Source organism: Callorhinchus milii, unplaced genomic scaffold, assembly GCF_018977255.1.
Source record: "Callorhinchus milii isolate IMCB2004 unplaced genomic scaffold, IMCB_Cmil_1.0 Scaffold3, whole genome shotgun sequence".
NCBI lineage: Eukaryota > Metazoa > Chordata > Chondrichthyes > Chimaeriformes > Callorhinchidae > Callorhinchus > Callorhinchus milii.
Window position 1 is genome coordinate 12,531,836 of NW_024704744.1, and position 27,699 is coordinate 12,559,534.

Sequence of the window (27,699 nt, forward strand, 5' to 3'; positions counted from 1 at the left end):
AAAAGACTCAAATTGACTCAAAACTCAGAACTGTTCTTTGGACACTTTGTTACTTGGTGATCACTCCTAAAGTGAGACATGGCATTATATCAAATACAAACATTTGATTTTTTTTAAGACGTAACAATTGAAGCAAAATCATTTACATCATTCAAAAGGGAATTAGCTCTAAATGCTTGCATATTACTTAGAAAATAATGCAGGTTATGGGGAAGGGCAGCAACACGAGATCACAGTGGATAGTGCAGTGGGCAATGGAGGGCCATGTAACATGGCACAGGGAGCATAGATCAAATGGCTTCTCTCTGTGCTGTGAGATTTCTGATAAAATTAATGTTCTTTTTTGAAACAAAAGTTTGGATCTATTCCTAGGAATAATGAATGGGTATTTCCCTTCACCTCGCTGGTTACAAACAATGTTGAGCTACATTTTTTACAGCTAACCCCAAAGGAAATTAGCACAATAGCAAGCTAATCAGACATGGGCTTGAAATAGATTTAAAGACAGTGTCTATTTGCTCAAAGAAGATTTGGTAGTCAATAATCTAGTTACGTTAAATTGCAGTTATAATGTAATGTGATGTTGGAGAGAGAGCATGAATACAGAGCACATTGTGCCTCGCTCCCTCCCTTGTCTCCTTCAAAACCCATCTCAAGACTCTCCTCTTTGACCACGCTTTTGGTCAACCTCCTACCCTCATCCTCCTTGCCCTCCATCACTCCTGACCCCAACCCCCAGCTAGGGTCCAAATCCCCGACTGTCCAGCCCTTTGGGACGTCCTCCCAACATGAAAACCACGACACAAATCTAATTTGTTGTTGTTTTTGTTGTTTGCGCTCAGTTTGTATTTGCCACTATCTGGATTGTTTGTCCAACAGGTCCGAGAAGTGACCAACAGGATTCTGCATGCATCCAACGAGGCTGTAAGAGAAGATACTCTATATTCTCATATCATGGTGGAGTGGGGGCAGTATATTGTCCATGATTTTGCATTCACACCCCAGAGCAGTAGTCAAGCTGCCTTCCTGGGAGGAATAGACTGCCAGAGCACATGCAACAACCTGAGCCCCTGCTTTCCAATCAAGGTGCATGGCTTTGTGACTTTTTTTGGGGGGGCTGAGTGATGCTAAATATGAGTTTAGAGCTAAGTGAGCAAATGGGGGAGAATTTTTTTCTTGCACAAACTGGTTGGAATATAGAATACCTATCATACCTATCACGGTGGTTGATGCACAATCCATATTAGCTTTTAGAAGTAAACTAGATAGATATCCAAAAATGAGTAAATTACCTGGATATCGGTAAAGGGCAGGTAAATGGGACTGAAAGGATTGCTCTTTAAAAGAGCCAGCCCAGACACGATGGGCCGAATGACCTCCTTCTGTGCTGTGAATGTCTATAGTTCTAACTGACACGTGAGCTGTTTAGGATTCTTAACTTTAGTGAACACTCATCAGTTACGTTTTAGATAAATTAGTAGTTTTAGGGATAAGCATGGATCTGGCTTAACCTTAGTGTCCTCGCTTAAACCTTTTACAGGTACAAAGCAGTTTGTTTCAAAAGCTCCAATATGGACTGAAGAAAGTTATCTTGTCAGAGTTCAACATATTTATGTTCAAAGGCAAAATTGTTTCAGCTCTTCCCTGAAATTGCATTGCAGCTAATGCCTGCTCCTACTACAACTGTCCATTCCCAAGAGAGCTACAGTTCAGAAATATTAATACAGTAAAGCAATAGCAGAAGCTGTTGATTTTGTACCACACACACATATGTCCAAACAAAACAATCTGTAACTTTAATTGGTCTCTGACCCAGATGATCTTCCAACCCAGGTTTGCATTCAACCCCTTCATTTCTTTTCAGGCTAAGATTACGTGGGTTAGTGAGTTGGTTTTAAAGTTCGGTTTTACTGCCAATATTATGGGGTAAAGTTTGAGTATTCTGTAAGATGTTTCTTGTGTTAATCAGTGCAAGTAAGATTTTTAAAGAATACCACAAAGTTTCCCACTGCTAACATCTTATGATTTTGCTGAAGAGTAAGGGTGGGTATTACATCCCTAGGAACTGGACTGAGACCGCTTCAACCCATTTTACATAGGATTCATATAGCCAATAAAGAAAGGAGATTAAATAACTTGTTCCCACCGTCTGGACTGGATTCACACCAAGGCCCAGTAAGGGAAAGGTCAGTGTTTGAATCCTATTTCCACACAAAATCGTGTCAATTTTTCAATTTTATTAAACAGATCCCTCGGAGTGATCCCCGGGTTACAAGCAATGGCTGCATCACCTTTTATCGCTCCGCTCCTATTTGTGGTTCAGGAGAACAAGACTTTGAAACCGCTTCCGGTCTCAACCCTCGACAACAAATCAATGCATTAACTTCCTTCATTGATGCCTCAACTGTCTATGGCAGCACCCCAGCTCATGAAGTAAGGCTGAGAAATTATACAAGCCAGGAGGGCCTCCTACTTACTAACACAAGATACCTAGATGGTGGCTATGCACTCTTACCTTTCGTGGACCAGGTACAATCACCATGTGTGCAAGAACCTAATGCGCCAAAGGGTGAACGGGTGGAATGTTTCCTAGCAGGTGAAAGCAGAGCAAATGAAATACTCACTCTTGTTTCAATGCACACGCTCTGGATGCGTGAGCATAACCGTTTAGCAAAGGCCTTGCATGGGATAAACCCTCACTGGAATTCAGAAACCGTGTACCAGGAGGCGCGGAAAATTGTTGGTGCTCTGCATCAGGTTAGTGGATGGTATAATTGTTGCTCCTTCATAAAATGGTAACCAGGGAAAAATCTGTGGACATGTTGGATCAGATAACGTAGAATATAAGCAGGCTATCTATTTTATTTGGGCTTTACTTTATTTCACTTGGATTGAAAACGTGGATAAAGTACAAACCTATCAAACTTCACATAAGACTCAAGATTAGAATTGTTTTCCCCACACAATGGATAAATCAAACAGTCTCTCAGCAAAAACAAATGATGCTGAGTCAATTATTTCCTAAAAAAAAATGAAATAAATATCTGGTTAGCAATTGATTGGACTAAAGAGCTACAATGATACAAGCTTATCAAAAACTGCTTGCAATATGGTGCTTCCTGTGCTGCTGCTGCTGCTTTGGGAATGTCATCTGTAGAAAGCATCTGGCCAGATGTGAACAATGGAGTAGAGATAGATAATATATATTTATATTTTCCTTGGCAAGCAGGGACATTTTTTGAGACATTCTGTTCGGCAAATAAATTTGTAGAATCTGTAAAAGTTTAATTTGTACAACAATGCAATTCAATACAAAATTACATTTGTATTGCGCCTTTCAAGTCGGGAGGACGTCCCAAGGCGTTGGGCATTGACGACCTCAGCACAGATGGGATGCTGAATTTTGGTCCTCATGTTCTGTATGATGGCAGATCCGCACTGGGTTGAGTTAAGGCAGTGCCCCAAGAAGCAACATTGAAATGTTACGTTTCACAGTTAGCAAAGGAAATGTTTTAAATGGCTTCAAGGATTATCCTGAATTTGGTGGTGGAGGAGGGGATGTTGATACCCTTGTCCAGCCTTCATGAATCAACTGGAATGTGTGCTGTCTATTAACCAATTTGGTAACGTGCCTCTCGTCTGTATAGAAAAATCACAATTTTTACCCTGCATATGGGTGTAGCAACTGTTGTCATATCATTGATTGCATCTGCTCCTACCAGTCTTTTTAACAGAGTTTAAAATAGGACAACCTGAAATATAATGCAAAGTAACGTGAACTAAATCTTCGAAGACAGAGCATTAGTGATAATTTTGGGACAGACTGTTCCAGTTCTTGATAACTCCATAATGGAATCCTAAAACCCTTTATTTCCCAGCAGACAGAACTGCAGCCTTGTCCATTTAGTGCATTAGTTGAAAGCACACTGGCTCTCCAAGTACAGCAATTGTATTCAAGCTGTTCGAAATAATAAAAGAAACGTCTATGGCTGATGCTTTTAGCTTCACTGAACTAAGAATGCGATACTTATCTATATCTATGTTATTGACAAGGCGAAACCTTAGGCAAGTTTCTTTACTCCACATGCCTCTTTTTACCTAGCAGTATGTAGGAACCAGGTTCTTAGTCGATTGGTGTAATTTGGTCACTCAATCCATTACTGTTTGTGGGAAACTGCTATATGTTTTTAGCTGCTGCGTTTCACCCACAAGATATACAGTGAATCCTTTTTACTGTATAGTCTGTGAAGCTCTTTGAGACATCTCAACAGCATGATAAGGCGCTATATCAAATGCAAGGATTATGATTATTATTATTTAATACAAGTAACACATTATTAAACAATGCAAACCTTATCCCACTAATCTTGGTTAATTGATTGCTAAGATAATCACTCTTTTTTTACTTTGTTACAGATTATTACAATGAGAGACTACGTTCCTAAAATCCTTGGTCCCAGGGCTTTTAATCAGTTTATAGGAGCCTATAGTGGATATGATAAAACTCTGAACCCTGCAGTGTCCAATGTGTTTGCTACTGCAGCATTTCGATTTGGCCATGCTACTATAAGCCCTAAGCTACAAAGACTTGATAAAAATTACCAGGAGCATCCCAATTACCCAAGTCTAAATCTGCACGAAGCTTTTTTCAGTCCCTGGAGAATCATTAAAGAAGGTGAGTGTCATGAGCCAGCAAGTTAACACAGAAAATATAAGTGAAGCAGTTTTAAGGGGCTGTGTAATGGCTCACAATTCTTGTTGTATTTTACAGGAGGTTTAGACCCCTTGTTCAGAGGACTTCTGGCAAGGCCAGCGAAACTGCAAACTCAGGATCAAATGGTGACTGAAGAACTGACAGAGAAACTATTTGCGCTGACCAATGCTGTAGCCCTTGACCTGGCCTCACTCAATCTGCAGCGAGGGCGTGATCATGGCCTTCCTGGTACCTTGAACTCCTGATTCAATAGGTGTTGTCTACAAAAAGGATTAAAGGAGAGGAAATTGCAATACGCATTGTAATTATCATCAGAGAAGATAATTTAGTTACAGAAAATTCTACCCTGTCGACATTGTGGAGTTCTGTAGCTCAGTGGTTAGAGTACTCGGCTTGAAAGCAAGAGACCTGGGTTCAATTCCTGGCAGGGCGAATCTTTGGGCAAGTTTCCTTACTCCACGCGCCTCTGTTTACGTAAGAGTAAGTAGAGCACTGGTTTTAGTCGAATGGAGGATCGCTTTTCCAGGGGTAATAATTCTCTTCAAATAATAATAATAATTTAAATTGGTCGCTCAATCCACGACTCTTTGTGGGACCCTGCTGTACGCAATTGGTTGCAGCATTTTACCCACAAAATATACGATCAATTCACTTTACAGTATATTCTATGAAGTGCTTTGAGACATCTCGAAGACGCGATAATCCGTTATATCAAATGCAAGGATTATTATTATTCATCAGGTTGGCACATGCAACAGCAGCCAAAGTAGGCTTTAGACCAAACAGCTACAGTATTGCAATATAATTTGATAGGAAAAGGTCACATCTTGGCTGTCATGTTTGGCCCACAAAATACACAGTCACTACACTTTACAGTGTATTCTTCGAAGCACTTTGAGATGTCTCAAAATGTGATAAGGCACTATATCAAATCCAAGAATTATTATCTGTAGCCAGACATCAACAGGTAGTATGTTTCTGTAATATAATGCAATCACACCAAATATCACAATTTTCAGATCAAAGAAACATGATTCTGATTCTATGTTGATGTGATTAAATTAATGAGTCTACATCTACATGTCTACATTGATCTATCTCTGTTGATGTATGTTAAAGTTTTTATGTTGATGTGTCTATGGTGGTGTGTCTGTGTTAATGTGTTTGTCCTGGTGGGTCTATATTATTGGCCTGTGTTAATGTGCCTGTGTTAATGTGTCTATGTTGATGTTCTATGTTCATGTGTTCATCTCAACAGGAATTGTTCAACAATCAATCTAATAAGCTTTAAAAAAAAACATTTTTTACAAATTGAATACATTTTTAAAGAAAAGTCTATGAACTGGTGTGACATTTGGTTCTTTTTATGATTAATGACAACTCAAGGCATTTATTCATTTTAAGTCATGCCATAAGTGATGATGCTGCAGGCAGAAAGGTAATCAATTACTTTTCTTATTAAAATAGTTTGGATTCAGTGACCAAAATAACCCAGGTCACCTCTAATAACTGTTAAGAGTCGCTAGAAAAATTGAATGTGTCAGTCTCACTGTGGAATCTATTTCAGAAAAATCATCAGGGAAATCCTAGCCCTAATTTGTTAACTTCAACTTAGACTGGCCAGAGCCTAATATGAACTGAAAAGAATCTAAAATAAACTGCCAAGTTGTAAAGCAATCATCATAATAATATGCATAATAAAGAATAGTCAGCATGGATTTCAAAAAGGAAGGTCAAGCTTGACCAACCTCATTGAATTCTTTGAATAGAAAGAGTAAACAAGGGTAATGGGGTAGATGTAATATATTTAGATTTCTAAAAGTCGTTCAATAAGGTACCATATAATAGACTAATGAATACGATCAGAGCGTGTGGCGTCAGGGGAAAAATAGCAGAATGGATAGCAAACTGGCTACAAAACAGAATACAGAGAGTAAGGGTAAAGGGCAGCTACTCAGACTGGCAGGGGATGGGCAGTGGTGTTCCACAAGGATTGGTATTGGGACCACTGTTGTACACAATATATATCAATGATTTGGACTCTGGAATCAGCAGTACAATTTCAAAATTTGCAGACGACACCAAATTGGGGGGAGTAGTTAATGCAGAGGAGGATTGCAACAAATTACAGCAAGACATTAATAAATATGCTGAGTGGGCATTTAAATGGCAAATGCATTTCAATGTAGAAAAGTGTGAGGTGGTACATTTTGTTAGAAGGAATAAGGAAGTCACATACACCCTGGAAAATAAAAACCTAAATGGGGTAGAAGAGCAAAGTGATCTAGGGGTACACATACACAATTCAAGAAAAGTAGCAACTTAGCTTAATAAGGCCATAAAAAAGGCAAACCAGGCATTGGGGTTCATTTCTAGAGGGATAGAAATGAAAAGCGGGGAAGTTATGGTAAACTTCTATAGAACCTTGGTTAGACCACACTTAGATACTGTGTGCAGTTCCGGTCCCCACATTATAGAAGGGATGTAGAGGCACTGGAGAGGGTGCAAAGGAGATTCACAAGGATGATCCCAGAGCTGAGAGGTTACACTTGGACTCTTTTCACTTGAGACCAAAACCAAGGGCCATCAATATAAAATAGTCACAAAAAGATCAAATAGGGAAGTTAGAAGAAATTTATTTACACAGAGCGTAGTGGGAATGTGGAATATGCTACCACAAGGAGTTGTTCAGGCAAATAACAGAGATATATTTAAGGGAAGGCTAGGTAGGTACATGAGGGAGAAAGGAATAGAAGGTTATGCTTGAAGGCTTAGTTGAGGAAGGGCAAGAGGAGGCTCATGTGGAGCATAAACACCGGCATAGACCAATTGGGCCGGATGGTCTGTTTCTGTGCTGTATATTCTAATGTATGTCCATCCAAATATAGCGTAGAACTGGAATACAGTATAGAGTGAATATAGAATATAGTATATAAGAAGTCTTAGACCTCAGTCAGTTTTACTTGTACTCAACCCCAATTGAAGACTAGGAGCTCTGAGTTGGGAAATGGTAAAAGGAAGAGAGGGAGATGGTGCAAGAAAGATAATGAAGGGAAGAAAACAAAAGGAAAGAATGATTGGGAAGTCAATAAAATAAAATAATTAATACTTCCCATTATCCTAGAGCCTAAACTTGAGAATCATCCCAAAGTGTTTCCCACAATAAGAGCTAATGTGTGATGATCTTTTCCACTAAATATCATAGGAAATACAACAAGTAAACGTGTATCCATTACTAAACAACACAGAAGAATTGACCAAAGTACTATGATCTGTGAACAACAACAAATAGTATTTATATAACAAGATACCAATTGCCAAGCAGGAAAGCCTCTGTCTTATGGATATTCAACCGGAGAAATTAGCTCTGATCCAGGACTTGATGTCCAACAGGCAATTGGTTAGAGGAGCAGTGGTCCTGGAATCGAGGGTGGTGGCAGAGAGATACAGTTGGGTGTCAACCACATACAACCCATGTTTCCAAATTTATAATAATAAATAATCCTTGCATTTGACATAGCGCCTTATCACGTCATTGAGACGTACTCAAAGCGCTTCACAGGATACACTGTAAGGTGTAGGACTGTGTACTTTGTGGGCGAAACTCATGGCAATTGTGCATGACAAGGTCCCATAAACAGTTGTGGAGTGAGTGACCAAATTTTTTTTTGCATGTGGTAGGATTATTATCCCCAGAAAGCGATCCGCCAATTGACTAACAGCAGGTTCCTACTTACTGCTAGGTAAACAGAAGGGTGTGTGTGGAATAAGGTAACTTGCCTAAGGTTTCACCCTGCAGGCTTATAACCAGCCAATTCTCTTTTTTTTCCCAGGATACAATGACTGGAGGGAGTTTTGTGGATTGGAAAGATTGGAAACTAAAATGAATTTAAGTGAAGCAATCTCTGATTTAGATTTAGTTGAAAAGATTATGGATGTCTATAAGTATCCAGACAATATCGATGTCTGGCTTGGCAGTTTAGCAGAAGATTTTCTCCCTGGAGCTAGAATCGGACCATTGTTTGGCTGTTTAATTGGAAAACAAATGAAAGCTTTGAGAGAAGGTGATAGGTAAGTTTTACGTATATTGTTTTTGCCATCCCAATTGAGTTATGGTCACAGGCTGCTAATACTTGCTATTACTGCAGATTTATCAGACACTTTGAAGCAAATCTATTTGCCAGATTACCAATTTCTCTTGCTGGGAACTGAATCAAAACACGCAATTCCTCTGTATTATTTGTGTGGCCTTTTGTCTCCCAATTGGCAATTAGAGTGATTCTAAGATACGCAGTTACTTTCAATTTATGGGGCTGTGGGACAGCATGTTGCTAGTAGGTTGGCCTGCAAAATGGAAAGCAGTGAAATCGAATTGTTTTTACCACTGTTCTCGCCGTCAGCTCCTTGATGCCAAGGACATGCACTAGTAGCATTTGCATCATTCTACATTAACTTATGTCAAGCAAGGATGCAGAAGTCCGCAAGTCTTACAAAAATAACACTGACGCATATTTCTAATAAAATATTTAGTGAGAAAATGGACCTTTTGATTCCATTGCATATTTATTAATAACCCAACCTTAGTAATAGTAAAGTATATTGTGCAGGCTTGGGAATGGATTTATAGCATGACTGAATGTCAGATGTTTCAAGCTGTTAAACTGGAAATGAAGTAAAGCAATGCATCCTTTTGACTACAAGGAATACTTTATCCATTAACCCACAAAAGTGACCTTGAAAATCAACCAGACATGTAAGGTCAGTGCAGAGGGACTTTGAAACTATATTTTCTCTATCGCTGAGTGCTCTGGAATTATTGGAAAATAATTCTAAATGACACGCGTTTTAACCTGCTGCCATAGTTATCATTCTGCAGCAGAAGGTTGCAAGTCCTGTGAAATTGACGAAGTAACGACAATAAGCTAAATCAGCAAAGCTCTATCCATTATCAGAGCAAGGTCAAGGAAACCACAACTTTTTTGTATACTCTCTTGGGGTTAGCTGGTGGATGATATTGAGTTAGGCTCTTGCAACCCATGAAAAATGTTGAGTTGTTGTGTAATGTGCAAATATATGCATTGAAAACACAGTAAATAATAATAGAAATCCTTGCATTTGATATAGCGCCTTATCATATTGTAGAGATGTCTCAAGTGCTTCACAAAATATACTGCAAAGTGAAGTGACTGTATATTTTGTGGGCAAAACGCAGCAGCCAATTGTGCACAGCAGTGTCTCACAAACAGTGGTGGATTGAGTGACCCAATCATTTATTTATTTATTTTTAAATAAGATGAAATTATGATTTTTACAGTGTTTTAATTGTTAAAATGCAACAAAAAATTACATTTATATAATGCCTTTCATACGGACAATTATCCCAAGGTGTGTGAGTATGTGTGTGTGTGTGTGGGAGGGTTGGGTAGGTGGCGGGGGAGTAAGGGGGGGAGGTGGCCAAAGACACAATGAAAAGAATAGGTCACACAGTGGGGAAGAGGGTAAAAAAATAGCTGAACCAGATGCAAAGAAAGTAAGTGAGATCTCTGAATGCTCCAAGGCTACATGCTTGGCAAAGGAATGTTGGTATCAAGTTAACCCTCTGTGGCAGTCCCAGTAGTCCAGTTACTGAGCCAGGTAGGTACGCAGTACTGCAGGGCAATACTAATGACAGACCAGCCAGCCTGGTTCATCAGCAAGACTTGGAAGAACAAGCCAGGCCACTGAGGATGGGGATTTTTCTCACTCAGCTTCAATTAACCCTGCAAGCCAAAGCCCTAATGGGTTGAGTGATTCTTGCTTGACAAATAGCGGGGATGTTTGCCAGACAATGCTTTCAATGGTAAACTATGTGTTTTTAGCTGGTTAAGCAGCAGTACCCAACCTGCACCTAATAAATTCTGGAATTAGATAAGCAGGGTGTGTCCCTCTAGGGAGAGAGTGTGAATATTAATTTGTAGGTGGCAAGCAAACTCTCAATCTGGTTTGAATACACTTAAGTATGGTGATTGCTTTCCACATGTGTCAGACTCACGACTGAGTAAATCTAGAACCACGTGGAATTGCTTGTGGGTTATTTTTCGGTGAGACAGAGCCACTGAAAAAAATTAATACATTAGTTATTAAAAGAGTCAAATGTGATTTTTTAAAAAATTAATTGAAGACTTCTTACGGTTGCTTTAACTTATTGCAACATATTGCATTAACATGATGAATAACTATTTGAGCTTTAATGTGATTTAATATCCTGAAGTAGTAAACAAGGAAAAGCGAAACAAAGACTGATATTTGAAAGTTAAAGGTACATTTAGAAGCAGCAAGCCGATCAAATGTTGAAGAGGAGGAAAGTAGTGGTATATGTGCAGAATAATAATGAACCTTACACTTGATATAGTGCCTTTACGTTGGGAGGATGTCTCAAAGCATTTCACAGGATTTTAGTGCAAAGTGTATTTTGTACATTAACACTCTAAGACATTACCTCACTATAATGAAGGGTGCAATATTGTTGTTGTTGTTGATTGTGGCAGCCAAATTTGTGCTCAGCAGTGTCTCACAAACAGCCATGAAGTGAATGACCAGTTTTTTTCCAGGGATTGTTGGCCAGGAGATAATCCTTTCTCTTTTTGAACAGTAACATGGTATCTTTATTAATCCAGCAAAAGTATTTGGAGTTCATACAAAATGTATTGTTGAAAGTGAACAGAAAGTCAGTCAGGTGTAGAATCACTGGAGACTGGTAGGAGCAATGATAAAAGAATATACTGCAGGACTGAAGATGCCTTAGTGAGTAATGGATGTGTGAAGGAACTGGATATTCTTAGTCAATCGATATCTGTGGAGATTTGTTGAAAAAGTCCTGAAACAGCACAAAGCTACTTCCATTGAAAAAAGCCTGCAACATTAAACAACAATTTAGATTTATGTAGCATTTTTCACATCAGGAAGATGTGTAAGAATGCCGCACACATTTTTTGAGGAGAAATAGCTATTACCTCCCACTGACTTAAGAAATTTGAACTCTGTTTTGAGAACTCATCAGAGGCAAAGTTTGTGAGTCAAATCCCAAGGTAGATTTCACCAGAGCATAATTCCCATTGGTTATTGTGAAATATGTCTGGTTGCAGAAAAGGAGTCTTGATTTCACAAGATCATGAAATTGGTTTGGATAAAGAATCTTATTCCTCCAGAATGCCACCCTATCATCCTCCCATCACAGCATCAAGCTGATTTTTAAATGAGTCTAATATACTGCCTTCAACCGTCCTTCTGGCTACCTGTTCCAGTCGTTAATTGCCGCCTGAGTAAAGAAAAACATGCTGGTGTCTGTCCTGAAATTGCTTTTTGCAACTCTAAAGCTGCGTCCTCCTGTTCTGCTGTCCTGGTGAATTGCTCTGGTTTTACTTTTTGAATCCCATTTAAAATTTTATGTACTTCTATGAGGTCCCCTCTGATCAGCTTCTCTGAAGACTGAAGGGCCCTAACTTGTCTAATCACTGCTCATAGCTCAGCTAGCATGATTCATACTTGTTATAAAGGAATCGTGTCAGGAAACAAATTAATAATAATGTTAATCCTTGCATTTGATATGGCACCTTATCACGTCGTTGAGAAGTCTCAAAGCGCTTCACAGAATATATTGCAACGTGTGTATTTTGTGAGTGAAATTAGACTCCATGATAACAAATTTTCTTCCGTGTTGTCCAGGTTTTGGTGGGAAAGTCCTGGTATCTTCACATCAGCCCAAAGACATGAACTTTTGAAGCATTCGCTGTCCCGTGTCATTTGCGATAACACTGGAATTACTGAAGTACCATTGGATGCTTTTCAATTGGGGCAGTTCCCACAAGATTTTGTACCATGCAATCAAGTTAACAAACTAAATCATCAGGCCTGGCGTGAAAATCTCAAACAAGGTGCAAAAGATTCTCCAACATTACTACTGTCTTCTCAATGTTAAGTATTATTTGACTGATTGCAATCTTTGCTTCATAATGGAAACAGAGTCCATAAATTGTTTCAAAAAGAGAATTTACAGAGATTTACAGAATGGAAACAGGCCATTCGGCCCAACTATTCATGTATACTCCACATGAGTCTCCACACACTCCTTACTTCCTCTCAGGCCCTTCTATTTCCTTCCCCCTGATGTATATATGTAGCTTCTTAAACACTTCATCTTAAATGTTTCAACCACCAAATTAAAATAGATGCTTGAAAAAAAAAAGAATTGCTAAAGCTTTGAGGGAGAGAGTAGGGGAATGGGATTAGGCTAGATGGGTTATCTGGAACTGCGGCAGACTACATGACCTGTGATGTAGCGCTGTTATATTTTATGATTAAAAAGATAAATTGGTGATCAAAGCAGTTATTAAGTTTAATTAACATTTTCATGACAGACACACAAATATTTTCTTCCCCAATGATTTGAACCCATTGCTGTCAAGGTATGAAAAATGTTCAAAGATGTCCAAACCATTTAAGGGTTTCTATCAACAAAATGTTAACAACTATTCTTGAGAGCAGAAATCATAATGCCCTAAGACTAAAATTTAGTTTAAAATAAGAATTTTCTCTCTTTCAGTTTTATCACATGTTAAATAATCTTCTGACTCTAACTGTGTTTCATGTGGAACTATAATCATCATTCATATAAAAGCAAACCATTCAAATGTGATTTAGGAGATTTAGAAGCTCTAGGGCAGAAGTACAGAAAGGATTCTACATCTTCCTGTCTAAAATCTGACGCCAGTTAAGAATTAGAAACTCATATTGAATGATTCTGCCTCTCACCTGATAATGATAATAATATTAATAATCCTTACATTTGATATAGCGCCTATCACTTCTTCAAGATGTCTCAAAAAGTGCCTAAATCTACCAGAATGGATGAATAGGGATTAATGAGTGCTGACAATGCTAATAAAACAGGGCAGACATTAACAAATGTACAGTAGTTTATCATTACACTTTTCCCACAGTTGGATTGTGTGGCCCCCCAAAACCAGTGGAGCATGGAGACTTTGTGCTGTGCAACACATCTGAACCATCCATCATTTCATACATCTGTCACCATGGTTTTCAACTGGTTGGACTGGAGGAGCTGATCTGCACAGTCAAGGGATGGAGCAGCGATCCACCAGTCTGCAAGGGTAAAGATTTTACATTTTACAGTGGTGTGTAAGGAAGGCTTAATCAATCACTGTATCACTTAAGCTCCTTGGATTCAGAAGCATTTCAATTAACTGCAAAGTACCTGTGTTTGCAAAACTCCACACTAATGCTTACTGTCCTCCACTCTTATTCATCTTCTTCCGACATTGAAGGAACTTGAACTGGAATAAATCTGCAGTGCTGTGCCTGCAGCTCACTCGTGGAATTGACATTGTGATTTATGTACAACCAGAATAGAAAAGATTCAAAAATATTAATATTCAACAAACTCGATCAAAGCCACATACAACCAACATGATTGAGCATCCTACTCTGATATATAAAGCTGCTGTTAATAATTGAGTTTTGCTTTTGATTTGATCAGTTTGTTATAGTTGTTGTAACTCCAGATATTGATGTATGATTTGCCTACAGAGTCCAACTAAAACAATCTACGTAGTCATGTTGGTAGAGACCTAATTTTCACATTTCTCCTTCTATCACTGAGGCAATTGACAAAAGTAAAGGCAAAGTTTACAAAATATGTAATCATATTTGATTTTGTAAAGATGTAGATCCATTAGAAAACAACAATAAATGAATAATAATATAATAATAATTGTTGCATTTGATACAACACCTTATCAACTCTTTGCAACACCTTATCAACTCTTTGCAACATCTCAAAGTGCTTCACAGGATACACTATAAAGTGTAGTGACTGTATTTTTCATGAGCGAAACCGGCAGCCAATTAGGCACAGCTGTGCCCCATTAAACAACCATGGATTGAGTGACCAAATTATTATTATTATTTTTCTAAGGGATTTTTACTCCGGAAAGTAATCTGCCAATCAAGTAACAAGTACGATCTTACTGCTAGTTAAGCAGAAGTGTGTGGAGTAAGGAAACTTGCCTAAGCTTTTGCTCTTTCAGGTCAGGAGGACATCCCAAAGTGCTGGGGAAGAGGGAGAGGAGGGGGAAAGGAGAGAAAGGAAGGGACAGCAGGGAAGGAGTGAGGCAATGAAAGGCGAGGAAAAGCGGCAGAGGAAGATATGTTTGAGAGACTGAGAAGGAAGAGAAAGAAAGTAAAAATAGGAATAGGTCAGTGTCATATATGACTGATGGTGATAGATGGAGCTGAAAGACAAAGTAAAGAATGTCAGGTACAGGGAATATACACAGATATTCAGGATGTGAGTGGTACCTCCCCAACCCCACCACCCCTCCACTCCCAAACCTGACTAAAGTAATCCCATCTTTTCCTGTACAATTAATTATTATTTTTTCTCAAGTGTTTATTCCAATTCTTGTTTAATTACCGTTATGGATTTAACTTCCAAAGCCATTTGTAGTGAAGCATTTCATGTCTACAAAACCATTGTGTGAACAAAAATTGTCTTCTAATCTATCCCTGTGAATGAAAGAGAAGAGTTAAGAATCCCATCAGCTCTTTTACAAACCTCACTGATAGAGAAAAGCTAGTAATCCGTGCTCAATGTATGCATATGAGTCTGCATATAGGGAATTTTGCTTTCCCTATTCAACAGCGTTTCTGCCTTTTGCTCAAAGGGATTCCCAGTAAGGTTCAACCACAGCATGACCTTCATATCAGTGACAAAAGTACAGTCAGTACTGCACTGTGATAGAGAATGTTAGTTTCTTTCTGCCTGTTTCTCACTCTCTGAGTTTATTTCAGTATATCTTCAGTATAGCTCTCAATATGTATCTCAATGTGTTTTAATCTTTCTGTATCTCAATACATCCTTATCTTTCTGTGAGCATTCTTTGTTTGTCTCTGTGTCTCTCTAGCCAGGTGTTAACATAGTTTAGTTTCCAGCATTCAAGCGCACAGCTTGTGAATTTGTGAATTCCAAACCCACTTCAGGACTTTAACTCATAGGCTAGGTTTACTTTCCAGTGCAGTGTTGCATTGTCGGAGGTGCTACATAGAGATCCCATCTTTCTGTCCTCTTGTGGATATTAAAGATTCATTTTGAAAGAGAAAGGTTTCTTCTGGCGTCCCTAGCCCTAGCCAAAAATCTTCCAAATTAATAGGGCAGCATTCAGCTCATGGCTGTTTGTGGGACTTTGTCATGTGGAAAATGATTGCCGTGTTTGCCTTTAAAAATCACTACACTTGACAATGATTAAAGTGCTTTAAGATGTTCCGATGAATAAGGTATAAATCCAAATTCTATCCTTTTCCCTTCTTTTGTATGTTTGCAATGGCTCAGTTGATTGCACTCTCAACCCTGAGTGGAATCAAGCCTCATGTCAGAACTTGGAACTCATATAGTCTGTGCTGATACTCCAGTGTCACTGGATGTGCTGCATTGTCAGAGATGCCCTTCCTTCAGATAGGAAGATAAGCCAAGGTCCAATCTGCCTATTCAGGTGAACATTAAAGATCACATGGCACTACTTGAAAAGAGAAAACAATTTCTCCTAATATCCTATTGATGGGAATTTACTGTGTGCAAATTGCAAGGATTATTATTTTTATTATGTTGTGTTTCTTTCTCTCCCTTTCTCTTTATTGTGCATATCATTTCAATCAAGGTACCTTATTATCCGCCTTCATGTTGCCAAATATATCTACAATACCTGTCTTCTGTACAGTCGAATCACCCACACAAGTGAATCTGATCAAGCTCCATCACTGCCACATTAAGTGTTGATGCTATTCCTACAGGACTCTGTTCTATCAGATAACAATGTAAATATGTTTGAAATGCCAGCATAAATTCCAGACTGTTACTTTGTATCACCCACATGGGAGGTTTTCAAACCAATTATTGATGTTATATTTGTTGCGGGACATGCTGTGGTATTTATATAGAAGAGTCTGCTTTGGAATGAGAGCTTTCAGGACTTTGTTATACAACAAAGTGAATAAATATTGTAGGTCTTTTCTTTTAAATGTTATTATTAACATATTTAATAATATGTTGAACCTTTTTGTTTTAATTTCTTCGACATATTTAATAATAACAGAAATGAATTATAATAATAATAAGGTTTCGCCCTTGGGCAAGTTTTCTTATTCCACACGCCTAATAATAAACCCTCAAGAAAAAAACAATAATAAAATTGGTAACTTCAATCCACGACTGTTTGTAGGACACTGCTGTGCGCAATTGGCTGCACTTCCAGGATATTTTCTAAGAGTAATTACTGTGCATTTTGAAGACGAACACTGCAGGAAATTTGTGCACAGCAAAGCCCAACCAACAGCCATGAAATGAATGACATGGATTCCCAGACCAGGGCCTGGATGAATGAAAACTTCCTGCAGCTAAATGTGGACAAGACAGAAGCCATACTCCTTGACTCCCATCAATGTCTTCACTCCTGTGGATCTGAACTCCTCAACCTCCCTGGACCTTCCCTCATACTTACCAATCAAAGCCCAATCTAGACCTTCGGTTCGATCCCCAGCTGTTCTTCCTTCCCCACATCCAGTCCCTGACCAGGGCCACCTTCTTCCACCTCCACTACATTGCTCGCCTCTGACCATAACTTACCCCAAACGCAACCGAAACCCTAGTGCAAGTGTTTGTCACCTCCCACCTGGATTACTCAAACGCATTCCTCGCCAGTCTCCCCAGCTCCACTATTCAAAAGATCCAGCTCATCCTGAACTCTGCTGCCCACATACTTACCCGGACCAAACTCCTTACTCACATCTCAGCAGTTCTGGCCTGGCTTCACTGGTTCCCCGTAACCGAACGAATCGACTAAAAGATCCTCACTCTCGTGTTCAAATCCCTTCACTTTCTTGGACCTCCCTACTTCTCCGATCTCCTCACTCCCCAATTCACTATCCGGTGCCTCTGCTCCACTGGCACTGGGTTCCAGCTTGTCACTCGCACCCTCCGCCCCACTATCGAAGGTCGTGCTTTCAGCCAATATGCCCCAAAACTCTGGAAGACACTCCCTCAATCCCTCCACCTTGTCCCCTCTCTCCCCATTTTCAAGTCCCACCTGAAAACCTTCCTCTTTAACCATGCTTACAGCCACCCCTCACCCCCAGCTCAGAGTCAGGCTCCACCACTGTTAAGCACTCTGCCACATTACCCTGCGTGGAGGGCGCTATATAAGTGCAAGTTGTTGTTATTGACCAATTTTATTTCATGATTTGAATTTAAAAGATTTCAAGGACTTCACATTAAATTTCTTCCAGTGGATTCTGATTCATGTTCCTTACTCTGAAGCCAGCGTTTGAGTATTGCCTCAACTGACACTCATTGAATTATGCCAGTATCCCACAAAGAGTCAGTGACATTGTTCTAAGAATCTTTGGTTTAAACTATTGTGCTAAAGTTTGGAGGTGGGGATTTTTTTCCTAGCCTGGAGATTGTTGGCCATGATATGGGAGAAATTCTTTTTTCTTTCAAATAGTCCATTGAATCATTCACTGAACAGACAGATGCACCTCGGTTCATGAATCTTTAGGCTCAGATGTGACTCTGATGAACCCAACCTTAGGCATTTGCTGATGTACATGTCACACCTCTGCCAGACCAATCTTCAAGCCAAAACCTAAAGGGTAGGGTGTCCTATCTGGAAAAGCAGCGGGAAAGCTTGCCAGGCAGTGGGGGAGGATGAAATAAAAATGCATAGTTCTACAACAAAAACAGCAGCTTGCATTTATATAGCAACCCCCACACCAGGCGCCATCTCAGGGCGCTTAACAATGGCGGAGCCCGAGACTGAGCCAGGGGGAGGAGGACCATAGGCACAGTCGAAGAGGAAAATTTCAGCAGAGTACAACAAAAATGTTACATTTATATAGCATCTTTCATGTCAGGAGGTTGTATCAAAGCAATTCTGAGCTGACTGGGAGTCTAATTTTGGGGATGGGGGAGCTGAGGAAGGAGGGGAGGGGAAGGGTGACCAAAACCACAGTCAAAAAGAAAGATCTTTAAGTGTGCTTTAAATGTGGGGAAGGAGACCATTAGGACCATTTTAGCCTATTCCACATCCCCGCCCTGTTCTGGGATGCTATCCTGCGTGAGGGCCACTATATAAATCCTAGTATTTGTTGTACTTGTTGCTTGCTCCACCATCAGTGGTCTGGCATTCAACCTTTCTGCCCCCATGCTTTGGAACTCCATCCCATTATCTCTTTGCCTTGTCCCCTCCCTTGGCTCCTTCAAGGCCCATTACAAGACCTTCCTCTTCGACTGCTCCTTCGACCACCCTACACTTCCCGCCCTCCACCCCTCCTGATCCCAACCCCCAGCTCGGGTCCAAATCCCTGGCTGTCCAGCAACTTGGTACGTCCTCCCAATGTGAAAGGCACTATACAAATATAATTGCTGTTATTCTTGTTGTTGTTGAATACACAGCTACTACCAGATGAGAACAGTATTAAGTATGTGACAAACATTGAGTAGAATATTCTGCTGTTGCTGGAGGAAGCAGGGCATAGCCATGAAGAAATTTATAATAAGGCTCCAATGGATCTCAGGATTGTTGTCTTATTCTGCTTCTGCGGCTTGTAATGCTGAAAGCTTTTTATCCTTACTGTAGACATCAATGAATGTAAAGACACCACACATGCTGCCTGTCATGCCTCTGCAACCTGTGTCAACACTGAGGGACGTCACAGATGTATCTGTTCTGATGCTTTCATCCTTTCAGAAGATGGACAGTTTTGTATTGGTAATGTTCCGTTTCAATCATATTCTTAGAGGGGAGAGGGTGACTGTTTCAATTTCTTAAATAGTACAATCTCATAGATAGGAAAAAAAACACTGGTGTTTCCTTGACTCTGAAGGTCTTGTATGGTTGTATTCATAGGACACTTGTGGAAGTGTGGAAGTATGAGACTGAAGGTACAAAAGGACATATTGGAGTCTAAAATGTGGCAATTTCAAATTGGATTCTAAAATAGGTTCCCAGACACACAAATAGGACTGCATTCCAATAACTGGAAGCATGTCAAGCCGATCTTGAGAACTCTGCTCTGCAAGTTGATTGGCCAAAGCAGAGTTTTCATGTGACCGGGTGATGTACTTCCATTTACCAACAACAACCCAACAATTTACATTTATATAACGTCTTTCATATCAGGCGGACACCTCAAATCACTTCACACAGCTGACTGGGAATCTGAAGGCGGGTGGGTGGGGTGGGATGGGGGGCCTAAGGGAAGAAAGCTGGCTGTAAGTGTGACAAAAGATAAATCTTAAGATGAGCTTTAAATATTTGAGGGAGTTAAGCTTAAAGAATCCTATTAGGAAATGCATACGTAACCCCTTCAACACACTTTACTCCAGCTTTTACCAGTGTTAATGAGGACAGTTCTACACAAATTGACTTAAAGCAAACCAACACTGAAATGTAGGCAGAATCACAATCAATGTCATGGTGGTTTCTTTGTCCCACTGGCGTCTCTTTCACACCATGGAACTGTTAGTAGGAGGCGTAACTTCAGACTCAGAAGACAGAAATGAACTAACCCTTTAAGGATGAACCACTTTGCCCCGAGGTTGGTCAATATTTCAATCATAAAGTCTAAGAAATACACTGGGGCTAATCTGCAATATTCCTGGATTACTCACCATTAAAATTCTCAACAATTCACGATTGCTCCCTTCCATGTCAAAAATCAAGTCAGAGAAATACCCCAAATTAGACCAAGAGTACTTTTAAAACTTGGGGTCATCCAGATGGATTACAATGGGCTTCTATTTCTGTGGACTTCCCATAAATCCCTAAAGTAATTTCTTGAAATTCTCTTAATTTCACAACACTAAGAGGAATTTCTCTGAGGATAAGTGGTTGAAGGTTGCCCGAGAGAAAGCTGACTGTTAGAGAAACCACAGAAGAAGAAAGTCAACAGAGAAGTGGAGGAGAGAGAGGAGACAGTGGAGGAGAATTGAGAAAGAATGACATTGAATGCATTGTGTTGACTTACGTAGTTGGCATATTTCACATATAATACCCTTGAGCTAAAGCCTAAACATGACTGGTTGAAAAGCAATTCCTTGTTGGAAACTGTTCATGCTTCATTGTTTTCTATAAATTGGTTGAGAAGCTCTTGTAGTAGTAGCAACAAAGAGGTAGTTAATGCTTACTTGATGGCTCGTCAAATTCAGTGAAAGCCTTCATCTATTTTCATTGAATTTATCTGAAGCATAAGATAAAGCAGGTATTAACTGTAATTTTCATGCTACGTATGGTATTGTCCCTTTGGGTTCAGACATTATAACACACTGTTCATCATGTCTAACCCGGAGCACAGTATTAACCTTTAAACCCCTCAAAGACACTTACTAACCATCTGGCATTCTGCTTGTGTCACATGTATAGAATATACTGCGGCAAAACCGGCAGTATGTAAAAAAATATTGTTTATGTTTGAATTAGTAGCGTTCGATAATTCAGTGAATCTAAAATAATAAGTGGAATTTGTGATATTGATAGAATGCCTTAATAAGGAGCGAGTGACAGTCATGCAAATGGAAACTCCTTTTAGTTATTGGAAGTACAGAATAACACTCGAAGTGCTGTGCATGATATAACGTGGTCGAGAGCGCACATAGATCAACAGGAATTCTAATAAGATTACAAGAACAATAATACAAATTTCCATTTATATTATACCTTTCTCGTCAGGAGGCCAGGCATACCAAAGCACTTGAGAGTCCTGGCATGGCATTGCTTCTTCAGCAAATCCCAATGACAAATAGCATAAATTGAACACTGATGATACATAGCATAAAAGACTGAAAGCTTACTTTATTTATAAAACTTTTATTCTCTGGAGTACTGTCTAAATGTGGTGTGTCTGACATTTTTATGAGGAACAATGTTTTATATGTCTAACATGGTATTTCTATTTCTTAGATTCTGGCAGGCTATCTAAAGCTTCAGTGGCTTGTATCATTTTAGCCGTCATACTTTGTTGCCTTGCTATACTGACATTGATAGCTCTTAAGCAGAGGTGAGTAATAATAGTAATAAAAATAACAATAATAATACATGCATTTGGTATACAATATAACATTACACTCATTTGATATAGCGCCTTCTGAGGCCCACATCGGGACATTGAACAGGACCTCAGTTCAATGTCTCATCCAGGATTGCACCTCCGACAATGAGACGTAACCCCAATACTGCATAGGAGGGTCAACTTAGATTATTCGAGTTCAATGTCCCGATGTGGGCTTCGGAAGCGACAGTGCTACCAACTGAGCCAGGCTGACAGATATAGCCCAGCAAAATGAAACAAAACATATCAACTGAAACGCACAATAAACATATTTATTCATATCAAGGCTACTTAGTTGACTAACCCTGAAATGCATCACTATTTAATATTAATTCATGCACATTTATTCTACATCACAGTTAATACTTGCACACATTGATTGCAAAATCAACAGATATATTTTTAAATCAATCTAATTTACAAACGAATATTGCTAAAAATGATCTAAAATAAACAAAAATGATACCTGGGTAGGGGAACAGATTATCTGTAAAAGACAAACATTCAATCAACAAAATCATTTCCGTCTAGGAGTTAGAAATTACAAAACTGCTGAACCCTGGGTCGATTTGTAGTGTTCCTTGTGTTATCTGTACACAATAAATATGAGTTGTTATTAACTACTTTGATAATAATGATCCTTGCATTTGATATAGCGACTTATCATGCCATTGAGACATTAAGTGAATTGACCTTGTATTTTGTAGGGGGACACATGATTGTATGTGATGCACATGATATACTGGTTTAATAAATACAAAAGTAGTCTACAATAATTGTGTTGTGAAGTTTTACACAACAATGGGGAAACATTCTACTTGTCCCTAGATTTATTAATGTAGCATTTTAGAGTGTCCAGAATACGGAAAATTGTTGAATTCAGTCTTAACTTTGAACATGTTTGTTTTCTGTAGTTCTTTAAAAGAATTTACAGAAAATAAGCTGCAAAATTAAGGCTTTATTTAAGAATTTGCCAAATATTTGATGTTCTGAAATTCTACAGACATTTTGACCCAGATGTCATTTCTCCTGGGTAATGTTTTAAAATGCCACAAACAGTATCTCTATGGAGTAAAATTTGTGGTGTGTAATAATTTAACACTGGCATATATTAACACAAGTTAATTGTTGTCACAATGTAGATATTAGTGTGGCCTCGCCACCTACTGGTCATTTAGTCCATTGCACCATGTATCTGTATGAATCTTGTAACATGTAGCCTTAATTTACAGTGATGTTAAATTATTGAACACTGCAAATTTTCTCACTATGTTCATAAATTGCAGTCCTCAAAGGCCAACTACATTTTAGCAGATTGAATTGATCCAAATAAGATTTTGAATTGATGTCAAAAGGTCCTCCTGATTGGCTCGCGCCAGCGCCTCTGCACCTCAGGCTCTGGTAGCATCAACCTCCATGGTTGCACACTTCAACTCACCAAGCCAGTCAGGAACCGAGGTGTCTTGTTCGACCCTCAACTGTCTTTCCTTCCCCACATCCAAGCCATGACCCGCTCTGCCACTACCTCACCCCTCAGGCCACTCCAACATTCATGCCTTCATCACCTCGAGGCTCGACTATGCAAATGCCCTGCTTGTCGGCCTTCCCAACTCCTACCTCCACAGGCTGCAGATAATCCAGAACTCTGCAGCCCGTGTCCTCTCCTGCACCAAACTCCGTGACCCCATCTCCCCCACTCTCGCCTGACTCCATTGGCTCCCTATCCTTCAATGGATCCAGTTCAAGATCCTGGTCCTCACTTACAAAGCCCTCCATGGCATCACCCCACCCTACCTCTGCGACTTCCTAGCCCCTACCAACCCATCTGCTCCCTCCGCTCAGCCGGCTCTGGCCTCCTCCACGTCCCCCGACCCACCCGCCCCACCATTGGTGGGAGAGCTTTCAGCCACTCTGCCCCCAACCTTTGGAATTCCATCCCCCAATTACTCCGCCTCGCCCCCTCCTTAGCCTCTTTCAAGTCCCGCCTCAAAACCCTCCTTTTCGATCATGCCATCGGACACCCCCTTCCCCTCCCCCCTCCTTCCCCCCACGCCCCCCCGACCCCAGCTTAGGTCGGAAATGTTGAACACTGTGCAGCCCTTGGAACGTCCTCCCGATCTGAAAAGCGCTATACAGATGTAATTTTGTTGTGGTAGTTGTTGTCATCTTCAGAGAAGTTTAGGAAATCTTGATCACAATTTTATTCATTTCTATTCTCTTTCTCTACTCTTGTGTTGTGTCTAAAGTTTGCCTTGAGAAAGACTTCTTTTTGACCAACTTTTGATGGTCTTTTGGTTACCTTTCCCCTCTTCCTCTGCCACCACACCCCCGACTGGGCTTTCTGCCAGCTCTGTGAAGTGTTTGAGACGTCCTCCCAACATTAACAACAACATTGTGCATTGATACAACATCCTTCACATGGGGTAGGGTCTCTGAGTGCTTAACAGTGGTGGAGCTGGACATTGAGGAGGGGAAACAGGAGGTAGCGTAGGCATGGTCAAAAAGGAAGGTCTTCAAGTGTGGTCTGAAGAATGGCAAGGAGAGGCAAGGTGGAGAGATTGATGCATTAAACATGAAAGACACTATATAACTGTAAAACTGTTGTTATTGTGTAAAGTTACCTTTCGTAATATTCTATGAATGCCTTTTTTAGAATTTATGTTTATCTACAGGTCAAATGCAAAGAAAGCAATAATACAGATGAGTATATTAAATGGTAATGAAAATCTGGGCGTTGAGACCAACCATGACAAAATCAATGAAACGAGGCAGAGAGGTGTGGAGGTTAGTCAATGTCCAAAACTGCTGTGATTTCTCATCATATTCCCTGCTGGAGACTGCACTATGATGGTGGTAACTAATGCAGTAGAATGATTGCCGGTCATTCTTTCTGTGGGTCACTGTTTACGAATGAAAGCTAAAGATTAATTCATTCACTAAATGCTACACATTGATGAGCCTTTGAAAGGATTAACACTAAATAGATTGTGGCACCACAAAGTGATGTCAAAGGTCAGGTATCCAAATGCTTAATTCCACATATTGAGCAGATTTCAGGGAGGATATCAGAGAAACATAGAAAGTGGAACTTGACTTCTTCACAACAGTGTGAGAGAGAGAATCAGAGCATGTTACCCCATTATTTACATGGATACAAATATAGCACATAATACCCATGTGTACAGGTTGGGCTAAATGGCCCGTTTCCATATGTTAACTAACTCTATGTCATGCCTGTAAGGACTGCATTCTTGCTGATGCCATGATTAATTTTGATGTTCAGTAACTTTACCGACACAAATCTAGTGTAGTTTCAGTCTTCTAACAAGCTGTCATGCTGTTAGTCTCCTATGATTGGGAAATCTCTCTTACATTAACTGTGTGTCTTACACTGATTGGCTGATGTGGCAGTAACTTTTTCATGCTCCTTCAGTAAAAAATAATTTTTTTCTCGACTAACATTTATTTTCTGTTTTCGTTTAGAATGCTGGTGACAATTTTGTCTGGAAATAAAACCAATTCACTTTGCATAAGTGACAACAACACACATTCAAGGAACCCTTAAAGCATTTTTCATCATTTCAGCCATTTCTAACATCTTTGCCTACCAAACATCTGTGAAAAAGAAGAACCATGAAGACATGAAGCTGTTTAGTTCTTTGGAGCCATGTGCAGAGCTCTTAAAGGGTTTGTAATTTTACACCTGATTCTCAGCCCAGGAGAAGACTCTTTAATGACTGTTTAGCATCATACATATCAATGGAAAACTAACAACTTAGAGTCTTTCGTGGGTATGAAACACCACTAAACTCAATTTTTACATGAGTTAGAGGGCTATGCATGGTATTTTAGAGCAGGAAATACTAAAGTATTTAAAATAACACTTAAGTACTTGATTTCCATTCAAACAGCAATTGAGTCACTTAGAGTTTGATTGCAAGTTTTAGAATGTGTCACATATGTCATTGAAAAAGAACACTGGAAGATTTCTACATTTAATGGTTTATCATTAAGCATTCTGCTCAATTACAGTCACCATCAAATAATGGTTGCTTCAAGGATTCGATTATCCTGAATATTCATTCTGTGGAACCTATGGTATATCTCTCTTGTGACAGAATATTCATTCACCAGTTGTCAATTTATTTGATACTTTTCAGCACAATTTGAGGACTTCTATTTTTTCTTCTTTCTTATTATATTAAAAGGAAGTTGAATTAAATTTCCCTACTCTTTTCTTAAAGAGAAGGATTTACTTCCTTAGGCAGTCCATCCAGAACAGTGCTCTGAAGCAAGGAATGGGTTTCTTTCTGTTTTTTCTCTGTTCCCTTCTAAACTAAGTTTTTTTTTGAAGGGATGATGATCAATAATGAACTGTTTCTAAACCGATGATTACAATCAACAGGCAAATTTACTTTAGAATACACAATACTCTAAAATCCTAAAAAGTGCTTTGAGTTACAAATCCACATGTATGTTAAAAAAAGGACCCTTTAGGTCCAAATATAATGAGATACAAATTTACATTTATATAGCCCCTTTCATGTCAGAAGGATGACCCAAGGTGATTAACGTTATAGACTGGCTTGGCAGCTGAGCTGATGGTGGGTGCCGAAGGTAGTGGGAGGGGAAAGAAGACTGAAAGCATGGTCAAAGAAATAGAGATGAACTTTGAACAAGGGAGGAATGCTCTGTTTCTCCTAAGAGGGACCATATTTTAACTATTCAACGCCTTGTTGTAATCATTTTTCAGGCCTTTTCTATTGTGGTTGAATTGGATGATTGCATTTGACACAAGTCACGACACTGCATTTGAAGAACTTTAAATTAGATCTTCTGTCAGTCTATTGGATATCCGTTAATTATTGGCATTATCTACCTTTGATCTGTCCAACTCCACAGAAAACGTAGTTGGCTCGCTTTTCATATTCTAAAATTGGAGTTTCAGTTAATAAAGGAATTCCATCAGCTTTCATCCAAAGGCTTTGAGCCCGACGCTGAAACATTGATTAGTTCTGTAGTGAAAAGTGGGCTGAGGTCAGTAACTGTGGACCTGGGAGAAGGATCCATTAAAAATATGTGCTCAGCAAAACGTTTTGATATTTTTCTTTCGCATTTCTACAAGGACAAATCATTTATGCACAGTCATTCCTGTTAGATGGAGTAATACATTCCTCTGATTTAATTTGTTCATTAATTTCCCCCAGAAAAATGTTTCACCTACAAATTTCCTGAGGTAGGAGTTTGTAAATGTGTTTGCAATGTCTGTTGTCTTATTTTTCTAAACCGAGTCTCTATCCTGCGTGAAGAACGTTATAATAAATGCAAGTTGGTGGTGCTGTTTGTATTTTTAAACGATGCCACAGATTAGATGCAATTAAAGAGGACTTGACTTCAATGCGCTCAGATCAATAAATAGTTGCGTCCCATTTGAAATTAACTATTTTGCACACACTCAAATTAAACCCACAAGGCAGAGTGAGTTACTGAAGTCATTTGTCAGTATGTTCACAGAATGGACCAACATATTTGTTTAAGCCTATTAAATTGGGAAGGAGAAAAAAAACAAATATATTAATTTCTTGTAATATGTGTGATTGAGACAATAGCTCCTATTTTCCATAAATCCAATAATCTACTTTTAGATCAGTGCAATTATAATCCTTTTTTTTGTTGGTCAGCTGGGTGTATGACACATGTGGAAACCCATCACCAACCTAAATTAAATAATCCTTACTTTTGATATAACACCTTTCACATTAGGACTTCTCAAAACACTTCACAGGATTTACTGTAAAGTGTAGTGACTGTGAGGTATGTTCATTGTA

At 39.3% G+C, this 27,699-nt stretch overlaps 1 protein-coding gene across 1 annotated transcript in view; it reads left to right on the top strand.

Moving 5' to 3' along the window:
• Positions 1-25,384, top strand: part of tpo (thyroid peroxidase) — a 45,252-nt gene extending 19,868 nt beyond the window's left edge. Inside the window, exons 6-16 of the mRNA XM_007904748.1 lie at positions 880-1,086; positions 2,248-2,757; positions 4,417-4,675; positions 4,772-4,942; positions 8,548-8,785; positions 12,419-12,627; positions 13,693-13,863; positions 19,402-19,533; positions 21,724-21,820; positions 24,544-24,655; positions 25,355-25,384. Coding sequence (XP_007902939.1) covers positions 880-1,086; positions 2,248-2,757; positions 4,417-4,675; positions 4,772-4,942; positions 8,548-8,785; positions 12,419-12,627; positions 13,693-13,863; positions 19,402-19,533; positions 21,724-21,820; positions 24,544-24,655; positions 25,355-25,384 — 2,136 coding nt within the window. The remainder of the gene's footprint in view (positions 1-879; positions 1,087-2,247; positions 2,758-4,416; positions 4,676-4,771; positions 4,943-8,547; positions 8,786-12,418; positions 12,628-13,692; positions 13,864-19,401; positions 19,534-21,723; positions 21,821-24,543; positions 24,656-25,354) is intronic.
• Positions 25,385-27,699: the final 2,315 nt, after the last annotated feature.